This window comes from Ciconia boyciana, chromosome 3 (genome assembly GCF_034638445.1).
Source record: "Ciconia boyciana chromosome 3, ASM3463844v1, whole genome shotgun sequence".
In the NCBI taxonomy this organism is placed as follows: Eukaryota; Metazoa; Chordata; class Aves; order Ciconiiformes; family Ciconiidae; genus Ciconia; species Ciconia boyciana.
In genome coordinates this window covers 1610323-1630794 of record NC_132936.1, presented here as the reverse complement: position 1 = coordinate 1630794, position 20472 = coordinate 1610323, and the positions used below count along the sequence as shown (strand labels likewise).

At 55.3% G+C, this 20472-nt stretch overlaps 1 protein-coding gene across 1 annotated transcript; it reads left to right on the top strand.

The window, feature by feature from the left end:
• Positions 1-1337: 1337 nt before the first annotated feature.
• On the top strand, positions 1338-18372 carry LOC140648954 (L-gulonolactone oxidase-like). Its single transcript, XM_072855477.1, has 12 exons — positions 1338-1355; positions 1744-1845; positions 2490-2615; positions 4064-4158; positions 5689-5779; positions 6490-6675; positions 14837-14944; positions 15379-15455; positions 16338-16487; positions 16885-17049; positions 17524-17614; positions 17940-18372. The coding sequence occupies exons 1-12, from the start codon at positions 1338-1340 to the stop codon at positions 18066-18068; spliced, it is 1338 nt and encodes a 445-aa protein (XP_072711578.1). The 3' UTR covers positions 18069-18372.
• The last annotated feature ends 2100 nt before the right edge of the window (positions 18373-20472 follow it).

Below are 20472 nucleotides of genomic sequence, written 5' to 3'. Positions count from 1 at the left end.
TGGATGGGAGCTGAACCCATCATGGAGATGGGGAGAAGGAAAATGAGCTGAGGGCAGAGGAGGGAGCCTGGGTGGGAAGGTGGAAGGCAGAGGGTTTGCTGATGGAGAGGAGGCTGGAGGGAGTGGGGAGGAAGGAGATTGCAGGAGGTGAATAAATCATCCGCTGCAGCCGCGGTGGGACACACGTTCAAGGTCCTGCACTTGGGTCACAACAACCCCATGCAACGCTGCAGGCTGGGGGAAGAGTGGCTGGAAAGTGCCTGGTGGAAAAGGACCTGCGGGTGTTGGTCGACTGCCAGCTGAATATGAGCCAGCAGTGTGCCCAGGTGGCCAAGAAAGCCAATGGCATCCTGGCTTGTATCAGGAATAGTGTGGCCAGCAGGACTGGGGCAGTGATCGTCCCCTGTACTGGGCACTGGTGAGGCCGCACCTCGAATGCTGTGTTCAGTGTTGGGCCCCTCACTCCAAGAGAGACATGGAGGGGCTGGAGCGTGTCCAGAGAAGGGCAACGGAGCTGGGGAAGGGTCTGGAGCACAAGGCTGATGGGGAGCGGCTGAGGGACCTGGGGGTGTTGAGCCTGGAGAAGAGGAGGCTGAGGGGAGACCTCATCGCTCCCTACAACTGCCTGAGAGGAGGGTGTAGAGAGGTGGGGTCGGTCTCTTCTCCCAGGTAACAAGCGATAGGACGAGAGGAAATGGCCTCAAGTTGCACCAGGGGAGGTTTAGACTGGATATTAGGAAATTTTACTTCACTGAAAGGGTTGTCCAGCATTGGAAGAGGCTGCCCAGGGCAGTGGTGGAGTCGCCATCCCTGGGGGTATTTAAAAGCCGTTTGGATGAGGTGCTTAGGGCCATGGTGTAGTGGTGGGCTTGGTAGTGTTGGGTTTACAGTTGGACTCGATGATCTTAAAGGTCTTTTCCAACCTAAATGATTCTGTGATTCTGTGATTCTGTGTTGCGTTGATGGGGCAGCATGTTGGATCCAGTCCTACCTGGGGCAGGGGGATTCACTGCCTTCTCTGGGGCTTGGTGCCCAACCCCACGCCAGGTCCTTCCTTGCCCAAGCCCCAGCTGGGCTGGCCACAGCCAGGGAGAAACTGCCATCATTGGGTTTGGCAGAAACCCAATGGCTGATGGCAGAAACTGCCATCACCCACCCTGCCTTGGGTTAACCCCTGCCTGGAGGTGGGATGGGGCCGGGTCTTTTGGCTGCACCCCTACATGCCAGGCCTGGGGACAGTGTCTCAGGGTGGATGGCTGAGGTTGGAGGGAGGTCCCAACGTGGTCCCACTCAGCCCCTCGTGATGGGGCCATCTGGGGACAGTGGGACATGAGGCCATGCCCCTGGGCCACGAGGTAGGTATGGGTGCTGAGACCAGGTCTGAGAAGAGACCAGAGCAGAAGAGGCCATGCAAACCAAGAGGACCTCAGCACATGCCATGCTGTAGGAGGAAGGGATGAGCTGTGCTCGAGGGAGATGTCTCAAATAGCCCTGGGCATCCTCCCACTTCTCCCCACTGGCTGCAAAGGGAGCCCGGGCTGACTTGCTCACATGGAGTGAGCTGACTTGCTCACTCCGCTCTACGGGCTCAAGGGGTTGAGATGGACCTCTGCGTCCATAAATAATTAATCCTTTTGCAAACCTGGCTCTGGTACAGTGGTCTTGGCAGACGAAGGATGGGCTGTGTGGAAAAGCAGGGGAGGCACTTGCTTTCTTCTGCTTTAGCTCTTGGTTTTGGTCCAGGTTCACGGCCAAGGAGGAGTCAAGTTCCAGAACTGGGCCAAGACCTATGGCTCCTCTCCGGAGCTGTACTTCCAGCCCACCTCGGTGGAGGAGATCCGGGAGGTAAGGAGGGTGCTTCCAGGAGACAACCCATTAGAAATGAAGAGGAGGAAAGGCCAGGAAGGGCTGTGATGCTCCATCACGTTTGGTCAGAGAGGACACAGATGGTGACAGCACGAGTCCTTCCCTCAGCCCCAGGAGATGGCCCATCCTACTGAACTGCACATGTTCTCCAGCAGATGTGTCAAACACCTAAAAGATGCAGAAAACCAGCACACCTGGCCCCAGGCGACTCTGTTCCTTGGGCATCAGCATCTGGCATCCTTCTGGAGTCCTCTGCCTGCCCCAGCTGCCATGCTGAGGGGTGGGAGTCTTGGGTCGCTTTTGTCACCCCAGAGATGCCTCTGTCATCCTAGGGTGTCTCAGGTGGGCATCGCCTCTTTTGGGATCATAGAATGGTTTGGGTTGGAAGGAACCTTTAAAGGTCATCTAGTCCAACCCCCAAGGATGATCCCAAGGGCTGTCGTAGGAGGTGTCTGGGCTCCAGGGGTGGTTTTAACCCCAGATGGTGAGTTGTCCGAGTGAAGGTGGTGTCAGTGATGGGTGAGATTTTAGCTTGGGATGTCTCGCAGTGCCTCTGGCACTGCCCTTAGCACACGGCTTTGAGGGAGGTGTTGGATGCTCAGGGCCATCTGTTGTCTCTGCAGATCCTGGATATGGCCAGGCAGCGGGACAAGAGGGTGAAGGTGGTGGGGGGTGGCCACTCTCCTTCGGACATTGCCTGCACCGATGACTTCATGATCCAGATGGGGAAGATGAACAGGGTCCTCAAGGTAAGACCGGCTTCTGGGAGGTGGCTGGTGGCCCTGAAACGTGGTGGCACCCCTGTTCATGCGGCCACCGAGGGCTGGGAGGCATTGTGCCAACGCTGCCGTACCCAGGGTGGGAGGTGAAAGGATGGAAAGGCTTTCCTCTCCTCACAGCCAGGAGTTTTCCCAAACCAGACCCTGAATCGCTGGTGCAAGACTGGGGAATGCGCATTTTCCCAGTGTAAAAGCATCCCTTGAGCACTGGAAGCATATGGAGCCGCTATAAAAAAGCAAAGAAGTGATGTCTTCCCAGCGTGCGTTCAGCAAGGGCTTATCTTTGGCATGTTGTCCTCGTCACAGCAGGCTCTGCTGGATGGGGAGGAGGTACCTGGCAGGATCACTTTTCACGGCTCACTTCATGCGAGCTTGCAAAGGTGCTTTAAGCACAGCAGCGTGGCAAAGCCCCGCCTGGATGTTTCTGGTCCGTGGTTTGTCCCTGCATCAGGTGGGAAATGTCCCCATGGGAGATTGCTCCGTTTGGTGACACTGGGAAGGAAACAGCTCTTGCTGGTTGCCTCTGGGTCATATCCTGAACAACTCTGGGAAAATGAGAGCTGCTGAGAGGGAGAGGTTTTCCTGCGCTTCGCTTTGCATCCAGACCTCTGAGGTGGAGGGAGATACTGGGCTCTTACTGGGGCTGGTTATACCAGTGAGAGAACTGACTGTGTGCACGTGTGCATGCCTGTGTGTCGTGTGTGCACGCACACATATGCATGCAGGGATGTGTGTGCATGCATGCATTTCTGCATATACGTGCATTTCTGCATATACGTGCATTTGTGCATATACACGCATTTCTGCATATACATGCGCGTGTCTTTCTCTGTGTGTTGCACGTGTGCGTATGTGCGCAGCTGAAGATGAAAAATCCTCACTGCAGCAGCATATTCTAAGAGCTGGATCATTACTGGTAATTAACAGCAATAATTAATTAAGGACGGCTCCCTCCCTGACAGCTCCGTCTATCAGAAGGGGGATGAATAGCTCCTAAGGGTAATAGCTGTCCTTCCACCAGGAGCTGGCTGAAGCTGGTTGAGCAAGGCGGGAGGGCAGAGCAGAGATGTTTGCTGACAGTAGAGCTTTGCTGGGGGGGTGTCTTCTCCCTTGCATTGACCAACACCTCAGAGAAGTGATGGGAGAGGGTACAGACCCCTGAGACTGGGGAGAGCAGAGGGGAGCGGGGGCTGGACCAGGGACAGGAATCAGTGGCACCGTTGGGTTGGGTGAGGGTTGGGTTGGGTGAAGGTCTGAGAGAGGCAGCAGCTCAGCATGGAGCAAGACCCTCGTGGTATGCGGCTCTCCCATATAGACGTTATCAACTGCATTGGTAAGAGCAGAGGTGTTTTCCATGGAGTGTTTCTCCTCCAAGCTGTGTGACCTTCCCCTCTCCCCTCCCACCCCATCCTTTGCAGGTGGACATGGAGAAGCAGCAAGTGACGGTGGAAGGTGGGATTTTCCTCTCGGATCTGAACATCGAGCTGAGCAAGCACGGGCTGGCCCTGGCCAAGTGAGTGGGACACGTGCACGGGGCTGTCCCTGGGTGTCCTCCACGGTGTCCATCCTTGTGCCAAGTCAAGCGCTGGGACATGGCAAAACAGGGATGTTTGAAGAGCTTTTACTGCAGAATAGGGGTGTTTACTTCAGGATCTGGTCTTCTACCAGGGTCCTGCAGACCACAGGTCAACCCCCCCTCACCATGGAGTAGCTGATCCTGCCTGAGAGCAGGAGGTTGGGCAAGGGGAGCCTTTATCCCCATACCAACCCTATATTCTCACTGCACCCACCAAGCTGGTCCTTTCCATGTCACGAAGGAAAACTCAGTGCTCTGTAGCCCTAAAAGATGAGAGCACCCTTCCTAGGGATGACTTGCATGGGGCAGAGGCTGACAGCAGGCAGCTCCTGGCAAAGGAGGCTGATGGTAGATGAAATCAGGCTAGAAATGAGTTTTTGATGGCGAAGGGCAATTAGCCATTGGTGTATCTTAGCAGGAGGCATAGGAGAATCTTCGCTCTGCGTTGCTTTGGGATGTTTGGTGTCCCCAGAAGAGGAGGTGGAAGTGATGGGCTGGGGGTCCAGGGCAATCTGGGGGCAGAGGATGGGACACCTTGAGCTGATCACAGCTGATCCTTCTGCCTCCGACACGCGTGGTTCTCCCTTGCAGAGGGCGTCTTGCCAAGGGCTTGGAGAGAGCCACGTTCAGACAGGGGTTTGCACAGGAAATAGTAGCCATGGAGAGCATTTCTCACGCTCAATCTCTTTCATTTGGTGACCTCAGGGAAGAAATTGCTCTTTAATTACAGCCTAGCTCAATATCTGCGTTCCTCAGTCAATACAAGAGATCAGTTTGTCAGAGCCCTGGCCAGGGCCGGGATGAAGGTTCAGAGAAATAAGCCCCACCTGACCAGATGGCCAACGGTGTGCATGGGGTGAGCAGGAGGAGGAATCCACCAATGGTTGCAGTGGTCATAGAAACCACATCTGGTTCAGGAGGTCCCTGCTCGCCAGCTGTTGGAAGCTGAAGGAGTATTTGGGGGAAATGCCAGGAACAGCACACTGTTTCTTTAACCTTCTACCATCCTCATGTGCCCACCTTGGCCATGGTTGGAGGGATGGACCTCACTCTGCAGGCTTCATGCTTGCAGATGCTGCTTCCAGCCCTGCTCCGCACTAATGCTTCTGGGGAAACCCGGGTTCCTCACCCCATGCTCTGACTACATCCAGGCTGATGAGGAGAGATAGGGACTTGTGAGATGGGACACAACTCAGTTGACCGTGGTGACCTATGCTGCCTCTTCCTTCTTGTGGACTATAGTAGCATCCTGATAGATATGTCCCATGGAGACGTGCACATGGGGCCAACGAACCCACCCGTTGCTACAGGGTACCCAGAAGGGTGGAAAACCCTGCTCGTTGGGGCAGGGGCCATGTCCTGGGGGACTCTATACCTGCACACAGCATTATGCCTGGCACGGTGGGCTGTGCTCCACACCGTGTCCCACATGCTCAGGTCCTCACCAGCCCCTTCGTCTGCCCCCAGCTTAGGAGCCGTTTCTGAGGTGGCAGCGGCCGGTGTGATCGGGACGGGGACACACAACACCGGGATCAAGCACGGCATCCTCCCCACCCAGGTGAGACACGAGTTGGGAGCGTGTTGATGCACGGACATCAGCATCTTGAGGGCTTCAGGGGAGATGTCCCATCACCCAGTCTGGTTCTGGTGTGCCCAGTCCTGGGGTAAGGAAGGAGCACACTGTACTCAGCAAGCAGGAGGGGTCCTGCCCCCCTGGGATGGGGCTGCTATGGGGGACCCCCAAGTCCCCCATGCACAGTGGGACCTCCTCATCTGCCAGCCAAATCATGATCCAGCCCAAAACTCCTCTGTCCCTGTGCTTTATGGTCTTCTAATCCGATGAATAAACTCTGTACCAAAGGGAAAGCAATTTTTCTTGTATCGGAACCCCCCCAAACCAAATCTCCGCAGGGCCCAGGTCTATTTTTAACTAGACAGTTATGAAAATCCTCCACTCCTAGCTCAAATCCTGTACAGCGATTCCACTGGTGGTTATGGAGAAGTTAAATCATTTGGGGGAGTTCTACTTCTTTATTTGATGGCTTTTCCTAGCCAGAGGGAGAAGGATCCTTTTCTGTCACTACATCAAAGGTGGCAGGAGAGGGGTTGGTGGAGCCAAGCTCACCAGAAAGCACCCTGTGATGCTGGTCATGGTATGGGGGTCTTCCTGCTTAGCCCCCAGCCGTAAGGTTTGGGGTGAATGCAGGGTCTCGACATGGAGATGGGACACATGGAACGCTCGCTGAGGCTTTGCTCCCCTCTCGGCAGGTTGTTGCACTCACACTGCTGACAGCCTCGGGGGAGATCCTGGAGTGCTCCGAGTCCATCAACGCGGACATCTTCCAGGCTGCCCGCCTGCACCTCGGCTGCCTGGGCGTTGTGCTCACGGTCACCTTCCAGTGCGTGCCCCAGTTCCACCTGCACGAGGTGGTCTTCCCCTCCACCCTCACCGAGGTATGCCGTGGGTGATGCTTTCAAAGCTTCCTTGGGGATAAGCAAAGTTCTCAGCGAGGTGACGTGGTTGGAGGGAGGCTGGGAAGTGGTTACGCTCCGGAAGAAAATCCCACAGGTGTGTGTGGGTTGCACTCCTTGTGCATCTTCATAGCATTGTCACCCTGGGAACTTCTCCAGGGTGACAAAGGAGAGGAAGGAAAAGCCATGTTTCTTAGCAAATGCCCCTTTAACTTCCAGTACAGGAATAGCATCTTCTGGGACCGGAGAGGTGCAGGCGGTGGGGTGGGGAGGAGAGGTACTCACGAGTGCCACCTCTGCGCCACGTAGGGCCGGTGAGCGGTGGGGAGCTGCAGCAAGACGTGCATTGCATCGTGCAGTTGATGTTCAGGAGCAAAGCAGGGTTTGGGGTGTAGCCCCTCGAGTGGTTGCAAGCTGAGCCAGCGGGGTGGTGGGAAATGGGGGGTGCTGAGTCCCCTTGAGCTGTGGGAAGACATTTGCTTCCTTCCCAGGGGTGCTGCATGGAGCAGAGGCAAGGGCTGAGCGTGCTCTGGCAGCTTTGCTGGCCACAAAATCTGGGAGGAGGCTGGGTGGGGAAGCCCAGGGTGCTGTGTGTCTGCCATGAGGAGTTCTTCGATCCTCACAAGAAAAAGCAGGTGGGACCCCTGCACCTCGCACTGGGACCCTCTGCAGCCACCCTTCTGCGTCCAGCCTGGGGGAGCTGGGCAGAGAGGGAGAGCTGCGGGGAAAGAGATGAAAGTTGTTTCCTTTATTTATTATTCCTGGTGGTTTTTGAGAACTGCAAGGCACCATCTCTGGGAGAAGTTGTGCCCGTTCCCAGGCGCTTTCAGCTCCGCATCGGGCCCAGGACAGCTCAGGGGTGTGAAGGTGATGTGAAACCTCATCTCTTTCATCATTGCCATGCTCACCCCTGAGCTGTTCCCAGGCTCCTCTCTTAAAACTGGTCCAGATTGATACAGATTTTTTGCATTTATCTAGCCTGAGATTCAAATAGCGGATTTTACTTTCCTGGACCAACCTCAGTGCAGCCCCGGGGTGGCTCACGGCTGCAGGAGAAGGCTGGTGGCTTCCAGTGTCCTCAGGAACATGCCGAAGACTTTCTGTGCTCACCCTGGGCTGCGGAGAGTGACCCTGAGCTGGGACATGGCTTTGTCCTTTAGAGACATCCTCTGGGTCCTGGCAGGGGAGATGGGACCACCGTGCTGTGGGAGGGCTGGCTGCCTGGCAGGCAGCAGGCAGGCAGGCAGGCACAGCTGCCTGCTCTCCTGGGCACGATCCCCAGCTCGGAGAGGATGCATTGGCATGGGGTACGTTGCAAACCTGGGATTGGGGGGAGCAGAGGGCTCCTGCTTAGGAGAGACCTCCTGGCTGGGCTCGAGTTGGCTGGCGGGAGCTGCGTGCCACCAGTGGGACCGAGGCGGGGAGAGGAGAGTGAAAAACACTTGTACTCTTTTTGATTTCACCTCCGATTCAGATTTGGGGCTGGCAGGGTGCTTGCCCTCGGGAAGGACAGCCAGTGCCCTCCTTAGGGAAAACGTCCCTGTGTCCTGGCCTCTCTGCAGCATCATCCTCACATCTCAGCATCAATTGTCTCCTGCCTGACGCAGCCCGGAGGTGTCAGAAATCGGGCCCCCTCCTCCAGCTGTGCTCTATCTTTTGCGTACAGCCCCGTGGGTTTTAAACTGTTCCCCCGTCTCGTGAGCAATGCCTGAGCCTCGCTGCAGGCAGGGATAAGCGAGGGGAAGAGCAGCCACAGCGGTGGGGAGCTGCTCCGGGCTTGGACGTGTGCCTGGGCTGTGCAATGCCAGCAGTCCCACCGGCGCCGGGGTGGAGGTTTGCCCGTTGCCGTCAGCTTCGTCTTCCCTGGGCTGCCTCCGAGCTGCTGCAGGACTGAGCGCGGAAGCTCCAGTGCAATTGAGTTAGAGATGCTGAAGGAGCCTGCAGGCGTCAGCGCTTGCTTCTGGCCGTGGAAAACGTCACCGTGAGCTGGATCAGCCAACGCCTCCGCTCAGTTTAACCCGGTGTTCGCAGGCGCCAGCAGGTCAGCGGAGATCTGATAACTCCAGGCACGCGTGACTAAGCCTATGCAGATTTAATGTTCCAGCTGGAGAAAATTGCCCTTGCTGGAAATCCTGGTCTGGTCTGATGAGCTGATGTGCTGCCTGGACTAAGCAAAAACAGGGAGAAAACTCTGCCTGCACTGAGCTGGCATCCCTGGAGGCAGGCAGCGCCTGGCTGGGTCCCGGAGAGGAGCAGCATCCCGAGGGCATGGCTGCTCCCGCGAGCCGTGTGCTCTCCAAGGAAGTGTCGTCTCCCATCTCGTTGTCTCCTGCCACTCAGCTAACGAAAAGCCTTGCTTTTTCCAGCGACAGATGGGTCACTTAAAATAGTCCGTGAGCATCTTGTGCTTTTGATAATAACTTGGTCCTTTCTTGTGTGTGAGGTCTGGGTATTTTTTGGGATGGGGCTCTCCATCTCAGAGAAGTTGGGTTGGGTTTAACTCTTTTTTTGAGCTGAACTTGGGACGGACTGTGCTGGGGATGAGAAGGAGTGTGATGGGTGACACATCTCAAGAACCAGACTGAACAAATCCCTCATCAGGATCCAACCCCAGAGCTGCATTTGGGTCCTGTGATGGAAAACTCCCTTTAAACCAATTGTCATGTTGCTACTGGACTTGTCCATCTCCATCTTGCCAAAGGTCCAAATCACCCAGACTAAGGTGTATGGTGCTAGCGACTGGCCCATCTGGGACATCCCCAAGGGAGGTGGCTTTCTGAGGAGGCTTTCTGACCTGCTCTTTCATAGATCAGGGTCTTGCATGACTCTGAAGGCTTCACATGCTGTCTCCTCCTTGGCAAGTTGTCCTGCTGTCCCACCATCCGACCTCTCCTTGTTGTCCCCTCTTCATGACCGTGTCCCTCCTGAAGCCCACATCTTGCATGTAGCCCATGAAAGGGCACTTGGTTGGCCATGGAGAGCATGAGAAGTTTAGGTCCTTGTTCAGTACAGGGCTGAGGCTCTGGGGACAGTGCCCTGGGATGCTGGAGAGTGGTTTCCTCCAGCTGAGCTTCCCATCCCCAGCAGGAACCAGGCTGAAACAGGCTGATTTCCCTCGAAAGAGGCATGAAATGTCCTTTTTGGGGGCAGTGCATCTCCTGGGCTTTACGAGCTTAGGTCTCCATGTGGCTTTGTGGCCAATGGTGGGTGTGATCCGGTTCCCTCAGAAAGCATTTCGAAAGCCCCATGGGCATTTCTACAGAGCAATTTGAAGGAATTCTTTCTGCTGAGAACACATCAAAACTGACTTCCCCTGTCTCTGCCATTATATAAACTCCTTTTAACTGCTGGATGCATTTCCTTGGAGCCCTCCTACCCTCACGGTGCTGGGAAGTCGGACGGAGCAAGCTGTTCCACCTGATGCTCAGACCCTCCGTGGCTGGGACAGCCTGGCACAGCTGCCGTATCGGGATGTGACCTGCTGCCTTGAGCTGAGCAATCATCCAGCTTGTCCCCGGTCATCGCTGGAGGCTGCAGCACTGCACAGGGTAAAGCCTACAGAGAAGGGTCCACCTGCAAGCTGAAAGACCTGGTGGCCTTCTAAATGCTATGTGGACTCTGCATTCACTGGAAGGAGTTAGATTTCTGGATGGGGAAACTGAGGCACAAAGTCCATCAGGAGGATGAAACCTGGGGTGGTGGAGAGGAACCTCTCCAGGAGCTTGGATCTGCTTCTACCACTGATCATCTTCGTCCTCCTGTGAGGTCTGACATCCCCGCTGGTGCATCCTCAGCAGCATCCTCATCCGTCGTCTCATTTGGGTCTCACAGGTCCAGTTCCAGCCCTGCCTAATGACAGCATAAGCCTTCGTTAAGTCGGGCTCATGAAAAATAAATAGTCCTTGGACAAAAGCAGCAACATTTGTTGCAGGATTGATCAGCGCTACAGCACTAGTAAAGCTCTGAGAAATGCTGTCCTTAATTTTTTAAGGACTGAATTATTCAGTGCCCCGTTGGGGTGGCTCGAACACCACCACGAATGTGAATTTAACGCGCTTTTGCAGTCTCTTCTTCGTAAGCCCTGATCCAAAGCAACCCAACGGTCCTTGTGCCACGCTGTGGGCAGCTGGGCTGACCAGGGCGGTGGACAGAGAGGTCCATGCACGTTACCCGAGTCCATTAGTGTGTCTGCCTGCCTGCTGTCACCCCCCAAGAGCAGCTGCACCAGGGCAGTCGAGAGCTGGAGCACTTCAGGGTCTTATTTTTCCTGGCAGGTGGGAAAGGAAGACAGAGGAACGAGGGAAACCTGCCAAGATATTTCTCCAGCCTGCAGTGAGTTCATCACTGGTATTTCCAGTTGCAGAGGTGATGCGTTTGCGTTTAATGGCTCAGGAGTATTTTTTGCCTGTGAACTGCCTGTTTGCTTCCTGAGCTGCGACTTCCCTGGTGTCCCGCAGCAGGGAGTTCCCCACTTTAAATGCATTTAAATATGTTTAAATGTGGTGGGAGCTTGCCAGCTCCTTACAGCTTGGTCCTCACTCACCCTGCCAGACTGCTTGGACCTTCACTGCATCCTCTAGCACCTTTCCTCAGACAAATTGCCAGGTTAAGTGTTGTTTTACACCTCCTAATCTGCCTTTTATATAGAAAACTTAAGCTCACGTGCAGGATAACCCTGCTGTCCTAAGCAGGGCAGGTAGCCCAGGCTGAGCTTTGCCCTGCTCAGCATCATCTGCCCAGGCTATGCCCCCTGCGCAGCTCAGCCCATCTTTCCCCGTCCCTTGGGGCTGTTAGGAGGGTGAAACAAGAATGCACTCTATAAATATTAATGCCATTATCAATTCTCGGTCATCGCTGTTCCTTGCCTGCTTCCAGATCTCCGGCTTTCATGTTGAGTGGCCCAGTGAGGCGGAAGAGAATAATGGCAAGGGAGCAGGTTGCTTGAAATATTTAAGCCTGAGTTATCTAAGCATTGCAAATAATATATGTGTCAGAGGAGCCAGGCTTGGATTTGTGGTTATGTAAGATCTGCATGCTTTCTCTTCTGGCCTCGTGATTGTCTTTATCACTGGGATAAACTCAGCCGCTCTAGCTGCTGACGATGACCAGGATCAAGGCACGGGACCGAGAGGGTTCGTTGCACAGCTGAGGTCACCAGAGAGACCTGCAGAGCATCCCTGGATGGCGGCAGGGATGAAGTCAACCTCCCCTTGCCCCGGACCTGCTGGGAGGCTGATGAGGATGAGGATGGGTCAGACTCAGATATGATACTCCTTCCCCTAATCTTTGCAGCTTTGGGGCTTCCTGAGCTGGAGGTGGTTTGTATATATGTAATAAGGCAACGAGTTTCTCATCCAAGAAGGTCTCTGATCTGCTTCTGAACCCATGCAAACTTTTAACCACCTGCAGACTTGCACAGCTTAACGACCTGGTGGGTGAAGAAGTGCTTCTTTTGGGCTGAGCCTAACACTTCCTAACCTTAACCCTAACCCTAACCTGAACCCCAACCCTTTGGGGGATGTCTCAGGCACCTGGGATGGATCCCTCAAGCCCAACTCCTCCAAGACCACCCAGTGCCTAAACCCCCTCACAGTTGCTGGGCCTGATCTTGTCCCTCCTAGCCAGAAATGTTGGTTTTGGCCTCAGTGCATGGAAGTGACTCTTCCAACTGGTGCTCGGACATTGTCCCCTGATGTGGTGGGACTCTGCCAGGCACAGGCAGCACGCAGGCAAAGGGCTGAGCATCCATCTCCTCTCCCAAAATGCAAGCTCTCCATGCTCCCTGGCTTCCCGTCATTGCTCCGATGGACCTACGGGATACGTGCTAGTGACTTCTTGTCCTTCGTCCTCCACAGCACCTTGGCCACATCTGCCCTTTGTCCCATCCTTGTCCTTTCCCTGAAGACCATCTGGAGCAACCCAACCTGCATTGCAGCAGGCGGGGTGTCTGACCCTCAGCTCAGTGAGCTCTCAAGGGTGTTTGCAAGGAAGAAAGCAAGCGGCTTCTTTTGACCCAGCCTTTACGAAGCAAAGGGATTTGTTCTGAGTTCCTGGGGGGGAAGCAAAGATGAGCAAAATCCCTTGGGTCTCTGCATGCTCCAGGGCCGTCTCCGTTGCGTGTGTTGGCCACGTCACAGCAACAAGATTTCCACTGCCCGACCTCTGCCTCCGACTCCGGCACGCAGCCAGCAGACAATGTCCCCAAGGACTCCCGAAGCTGGCTCGCTCGCTGCCTTCAGCTCTTGCCCGCTGCGCTGTAATTATCCTACAAAGTCGCGGGCTTATTTTCTTCAGACCAATATTTCTCTATCACAAGGATCAAAAGCGCACATTGAAAAGGTCGCCCCGCTAGCAATTTGCTTCTGCGCTCAAACGCCGCGGCTGGAAGACAAACAGACGTTGGCAGGATCACCTTGGGAAAGCTGCATCCTTCTTTTCCTCACTTGTTTTAGCTACTCGATGCATTTTTTCCTAAACCAAACCAGGGAAAACATGGGGTCGTGGCTTTTGTCTTGCTTCTACTTGCACAATCGTTAACTGTTTCCAGCATAAGAACTTCTCTGGCCAGAAAATAGGCTGTTTTGGGAACATCTTTGAGAGATTTTTGTGGCTTTTTGGGAGCTGCAGATGCGAAGATGAAGGCAACACCATTAGCATTAATTCTCACCATATACAGGAATACACTATTTGTCTTCCCATCCTCCCTGCTTTAATGGGACCCTGGCATTACGGCAGCGCAACCCCACGAAGACCCTCACCTTATGGCAGGGTCACGGCAAGATGCTCAGTGCTAAAGCAGCCCAGCCTGGTAATTAATAGCTCATTAAGACAAATAACTCAAATGACCCAGCCGGAAAGGAGCAGGTTCACAGCCAAGGTTGCCGTGACCTTCCTGGGGTTATATCCATGGGCCGTTGCACCTTCTCCTGTGTCGAGCGATCTCCTTGAAGCAAAGCTGCCGGGTATTTCAGCCTTTCTGCAAAGCTATGGGAGATCTCTGCGGGAGGAGCAGGGGGTGGTTGGGGAGGCTGTTTGCAAGAGGGAGAGGTGCTGGCCCGGCTGAGATAGCACCGTGCAGGGGGTGAGCACAGGCTTCCTCCACCCTTGCACGCACAGGCAGGGAGAAAAGACGAGGGCTGAAGGGTCTTTTCATTTCTGTGGGTGCTGCTGTGTCACGCAGCGGGGTTTCCTCCAAGTAGCCCTGGGACAAGACCCCGGTGGCTCCGGGAACAGGCTGAGTTTAGTAGGCATGGAGGTGTTGGGTTGATGGTTGGACTAGATGATCCTAGAGATCCTTTTCCAACCTTAATGATTCTATGATTCTATGAGTATGTCCTGGGGCTGCGGTCACGCCCTCGACCCCCATCACCTGCGTTGTCCCCTGCCCGCTCAGACTCCCCATGCCTCGCCGTCCTCAGCTGCTGGCAGACATCTCATCCGAGGGAGCTGCCTTTCTTAAAGCTCTTTTTTGTGTCTTTATGAATAATTTGGCAATTCTGCATTTGAAGCAGGGGAAGTCTCTGGGATGGGGCCACGTAATGCATCCTGTCTCCATGCCCCGTTGCATCCCGGCTCCATCCCCCGTTGCCCCGGGCCTCCAGAACCACAGAGGGCTGTGCTGCCAGGGTGTGAAAGCTGGGGAGGGCATCCCTGACCCTGGACCAGGAGGTGGATTTTGGAAGCCGTCAGCATGCCCTGCTATATGGCTGATAGCTGGAGGGGGACCGTCCAGCCTTGTCTGTGCTGCCTGGTGTCTGGTAATGCCTCATGGAGCAGTTTGGGGGCTGCAGAGGTGTGATTGTGGGAGGACACGGGGTCTGAGCTCGGTCGTGTGCCAGATGCAGCCCCAGCAGCGTCTTCAGGATGGGGAGCTCTGCCACGGCTGAAGCAGAGGAGACAACGGGGCTGCCCTGTTCCCTTCCCCACGTGTCGGGTCCATGGTCTCTGTTAGCCCCTTGGTGCATGGCTGGGCTGTATTGACCCCCTTCCAACCCATGGCTCCCTGAGACTCTGCAGACAGACTCCTTGGACCTGCCCCAGCATCCCTGGGAGTCCTCTGAGGTGCCTCCATCCCCGACTCCTGGGATCCCTGCTCGGGGTGGGGACAATCACCAACCAGCCCCTGTTTCTCTGGTTGTTGCAGGTCCTCGATCACCTCGAGGACCACCTGAAGAGATCCCAATACTTCCGATTCCTGTGGTTCCCTCACAGCGAGAACGTCAGCGTCATCTACCAGGACCCCACCAACAAGGCAGGTCCCACCGGGCTCCATGCATGAAGAGAGAAGGGCCTGTGCACAAAACTGGGTGCCCTTCCAGAGCTGTTTCAGGATGGGCTTGCAGTGCAAGGGCTGCTGGGGTGGCTGATCAAGGAAACAGCATTTTGGGGCTGGGCTGGACTCTGCCCGTGCTCCACGGTCTGGGAGTCCCAGAACAGAAGCAGCTGGGGCTGTCCAAGCTCTTAGCATCCTCATGACAAAGCCTGGTCTCTTTCTGGGGCTGGATGTGGCCCTGTTTCATCACAGGAGAGAGATCTGGGGAGTCCTGGGGTGCCCTTCTCCAAACTCCTGCTTCCAGCTTGGTCCTGGTCCAGGGCATGTCCTCCCACCTTCATGCCTGCAGGCAAGAAAGCTGCAAACCCTGCTAGTCCCTAATGACCATCATCTTCCTCTGCTTGGCTTTGCAGCCCCCTTCTTCCTCTGCCAGCTGGTTGTGGGATTATGCTGTTGGCTATTATTTGCTGGAGTTTCTGCTCTGGATCAGGTAGGAGCATGCTCTGGGAAGTGGCTGGGGACAAGTGGGGTTGGGTACTTTTGTCTGGCCTCATCCAGATCTCTTCTCTGCATCTCTACACTGAAACCTTTGCTGGGAGTCCCAGGGAAGATGGCAAGGGAGGACTGTGACCCAAAGCATCCCCATCCCTGGGGAAGAAGGAGACGCTTGTTCTCCTCCAAGGAAGCTCCTGTGCAGGAGGAGCGGGTTTGGGCTGGGATTGATGTCTGGGGCTGCACTGCCCTCTCGTGTGCACAGAGCTGGAGCAGCGTGCCGAGGCAGAGTGGGCTTGCAGCAGCAAAAAGGAGCTTTTTGGGGGACCGTGTTGGCTGTGAGCATGTCCTGAGCACCAGGGCGGAGAGAGGAGCTCCAGCCAGGTCGTGGAGGCTAGGCTGGGAAGCAGGACCCTGATGGCACAGGAGACCCGGTCTGGGCTCCATGAAGAGGGAGAAGAGGGACTGTGGTCACTTAGGACTCTGCCAAGGGGTCCCCAGCAGCTCTCGGTCCCCCAGTGCACAGCCTGGGCGGCACGGAGGTCTCAAGGGGGAGGGAAGGTGATGACCGAGCACCCCTTTTTTAGCGTGCAGCAAGAGGAGGGAGCTGAGGGCAAGGGTGCAAGGTCCATGATCAGGTGGGGTGGGCACAGGCGAGCTCCCGGCAGGGCTGCAGCACCCCATGGGCTCCAGCACCCTTGGAGGATTGCAGCTTTGCTGCTTTTCTTACAGCCCCTTGAGAGGGCATCCCCTGGCCCAGCATCCCCGGGCTGTGGCTTGTGGCATCACAGCTCACAGCCTGCCCTTGGCAAATGCCCTTGGCAAATCCCTGGGCAGCAGCTCTGGGGTCAGATCTCACCTCCTGCTCTCTCCCTTGCAGCACCTTCGTGCCCAGCTTGGTGTGCTGGATCAATCGCTTCTTCTTCTGGCTCCTCTTCAGCTCCCGGGTGGAGAATATTGCCATCAGCTACAAGATCTTCAACTATGAGTGTCGCTTCAAGCAGCACGTTCAAGACTGGGCCATCCCCATGTAAATGGCTCCGCAGACCCTCCCTGTCCAGCCCCAGCTGGGCTCCGTGCCCAAACCACATGCCATCCCCTGCCTGTGCTCTGCCCCAGCCCAGGCTGCCCAGAGCAGAAGCAAAGCCATGGAGAAAGGGACCTGGCTAGGAGGCACCATTCCTACCTGCAAGCTTAGCATGGGGACCCTTCTGCATCCCTGTCCTGGGGTACCAGATCCATGCCACACCATGTCTTGGAGCTCTGTGAGCCCAAAGCAATGGAAGGGATGTGCTGGGACATGCCAAGCCATTCCCTGAATTAGCACGGGGCCAGGGATGGAGCCATGGGGACGGGGGTTCAAATCTGAAGGGAGCTGGTTGTGCCCATGCTGGCATTAACCAGGGCTGGGGGCTTCCCCTGGGCAGTGAGAAGACCAAGGAAGCCTTGCTGGAGCTGAAAGCTGCCTTGGAGAACAACCCCAAGATGGTGGCTCACTACCCCGTGGAGGTGCGCTTCGCTCGGGGAGACGAGATCTGGCTGAGTCCCTGCTTCCAGCGAGACAGCTGCTACATGAACATCATCATGTACAGGTAAGCCATGTCCTCATTCCACCCCCCCCTCCTCCTCGTCTTCCTCCCCGGGTCAGTGTGCTGGTGCACCGGGAGCCGTGCCCAGAGACCCGGCAGCAGCAAATGCACAGGTCAAACACACCGACACCAGCTCTTGGCTGGCACTGGAGAGCTGGACTGAATGATCTCCTGCACCTTTGCCTGCTCATCCCACTCAGACATTTGCAGGCACCAAGCCAGAAGGGATGGGGTGGCCTTGGAGCACCCTAGAGCCACCCACCCCTGTTTCTTTAGGATGTTGTCCTACGTGAGGGTCCACTGGCCAAGTGCTGGTGGCATGCTGGTTCCCAGAGGGTTTCCATCACCCTGGTGCTGGTCAAAGAGCCCGTGATGGGTCCCTGGCGTTGTCCTTCTCCCCAGGTGGGGGTTTCTCAGGGAGGTTTCCTGGGTGTGCAAATCCTCCCACAGCCCCTGCTAATGCCTTCCCTGCCCCAGGCCCTACGGGAAGAACGTCCCCCGCCTCAACTACTGGCTGACCTATGAAGGCATCATGAAGAAGCATGGTGGGAGACCACACTGGGCAAAGGTACTGATGGCCCCGTTCCAGGCAAAGGGGTCTGCAGAAGGGGGTCCCTTCCCCTTCTCCATGGCAGCTCCTCATGGGAGGGGGTGGTTTGCAGTTGAGTGGGGGTCAGAGAAGGGACCCCACATCAGGCTGGTCCCAGAGGGAGATGGGTGCCTCAAGGAGATGGTGTTCTCCTGTTTGCTACCCACCCTGGGCACGTAGATAAGGGGATGGAGGTCCCACCACTTCTGCAGGGGCCTCCCACAGCACGTGGTGGTGGGGGCCCAGGGCCAGCGACACGTTCCCCAGTGATGGGCAGCCCCCCCAGACACTTTCTCTCCTGCAGGCCCACAGCTGCACCCGGAAGGACTTCGAGAAGATGTACCCAGCCTTCCCCAAATTCTGCTCTGTCCGGGAGAAGCTGGACCCTACGGGGACCTTCCTGAATGCCTACCTGGAAAAGGTGTTTTACTGACGTGGGGGATGGAGGAAAAATCAGCCATCACCCCCAGTTCTCGGGACACCCCAAAGCTCATGGTCCTCTGTGGTCCCAAGGTGCTCAACCCCTAGCTCTGCCCTCATCTGTCGTGACAGCAGGCAGCAGGGGCTGGCCCTACGGGCAGGGGCGTGCTCTGATCTGGATGCTAACAAGGCTCTGCAGTGCCTGGAAATCTCTCCTGGAAACCAGCAGGTCGGGGGGGACCATTTCCCTGTCCCCCCGAGACCTGTACAGCCCCAAGTGCCTCCTGTCCAAGCCAACATCTCAATAAAGACCTTTCTTTGAGCAGACCTTCTCTGAGCCTCTGCTTTCAGCCTGGGCGCGTGTCCAAAGGAGATGCCCAGCCTGGAGGACTGGGGAAGGGGCTCGGTGTCCCTGTACAGCCCCACTGTGGGGGTCAGGGCTGGGCATCGAGACCAGAGCCCATTGCACAGCCTGGGGCTGGTGCCATCCGCATCCCTGAGCTCAGGCCATCTCCCCTCGCAGAACCACGCAGGCAGATTTTGGGAGGAAGAAGCTGCCTGCCAGGTCCACCCCAGCCTGGCTCGTGTTGGTGTAAGGGAAGCCATGCATGGGCAGATGGGCTGTGTCCTCTCCCAGGTGGGACCGCAGCTGCTCCATGCTGCCAAAACCTCCAGGAGATGCTCCTCAGGATCCAGCGGGGTGATGCCCATGCTCCTGTCCCTCCTCTCCTAAAAACCGTCCCTGCTAGACCGACCTGAACAGTGCCGGTCCAAGCCCTGCTTGCATCGCCAAGAGATGGGGAAGGGGACATAGGTTTCTTGAGAGGAGCAGCAGGATTCCTCAGGATGGCCAGGACAGATGGACAACAAGTCGACAATGCTTTTAGAGAGACACCATCCCAGCAGCCTGCAGCCTCCCTGCCCTGCGGGGTCGTGCAGGAAACGAGTGCAAGATTTTATGGGAGAGGAGAGTGGTGCTTATCCCCAAAACTTGTGACACTGGTTGGTTTGACCCTCTCCCTCTCACTCCTGCCATGGTTTCCTCGTGTGTCCTCTCCCCATAGCTTCACAAGCACCATGACCTGGGGGTCTGGTGGCACAGCCAGGATTGCTGGTGTGCAAGACAGAGGGTGAGGGGCACCAGCAATGATATCTCTGGCGTTGCTCTTGATGGATGATGACAACGCATTCATGGGCAGAGGTGCTTTGACTTCTAGAGCCATCGGTTGGCACCAGGGCGTGTATGCCAAGGTTGGCACCAGGGCGTGTATGCCGCAGCTCATGCATCTTACCGAGCTCACGTCACTCAAGGCAAGATGCTGGAGTCATGTCCAAGGTCAGCTAACAAACCTGGTGTTCCGGCCATGTCCGAGCAAACAGGTTGAAAAACATGGGAGGAAGGTTTCAGCGAACACCCGGGTGTCACTGCTGGTCCCCAGGAGCATCAGGGATGAGACAACAGGGAGATGCTGGAAAAAGTGCATCATCTCGGGGAAAAAAAATAGGCATGGTGGCTCTTCCATGTGATAGGTCTGGTGGTTTCTCCCAGAAGTTGCCTGTTCACTGAGGTTTTACCTGGTCTCCAGCCCTTGGAGCCAGGTGGGGTGTAAGCACAGAAATTGTTGTTTCTAGCTCTCAAATTTATGTAAGATCTTGAAAACGCAACCTGAGGGCAACCCACAGAGGAAGGTCGGTTGTTTTTTTGAAAAGAGAGTTTAAAAAGTGTGAAGAGGAAGCAGGTGAATATTCAAATGAGTGAGCTGGCCACCTTCCCGGGAGGAGGGTTTTATACGGCCTCGGATTTTGCTGCAGTCTCATTTCTGCTGTGCAAGAGGAGTTTCCAACAACTCTACAAATCTGAAGCTAAGAGAAAGAAAGTACACAAATTTCAATTTATTTTGTAATGGACTTCTTTTGTGGTAATGCTTCTTCTTCCTAGGTAGTTGATATTTGAATGACTGTAGTTTGTCTAAATAACATGCTCTCTGATTTTAGTCTGATTAATTAATTAACACTGTATTTATTGACAGTAACTTTTAGGAAGATTTCTTCCCAAGGAAAAGGTTTAAGTCTCTCAGCACCTCTGCTGAAAATTGTTGGACTTGGTTTTCTTAGAGAAACTTTAGTCTGATTAAATCCAAGAAACTCTTTGAACTCTTGGAAAATTAAACTGACATCGTTGTCTCAAAACTCATGCTTTCAACCAAGGGTGTGCTGCATCAAGTGTTTACGTTGGTGGTGTAAAAAGGTGGATGCTGTTTTATATTTCCTCCGCAAATTCTTTCATGATTTTCTCTGCATAATCATTTCGCTGGAGTATCCACAGGTTGGACATGAAGCATTTTAGGTGAAAAAATGCCAATCAAAATCACACACAAAAAAAGATGCATGGTATAAAAGAGCAAATATAATCCTAA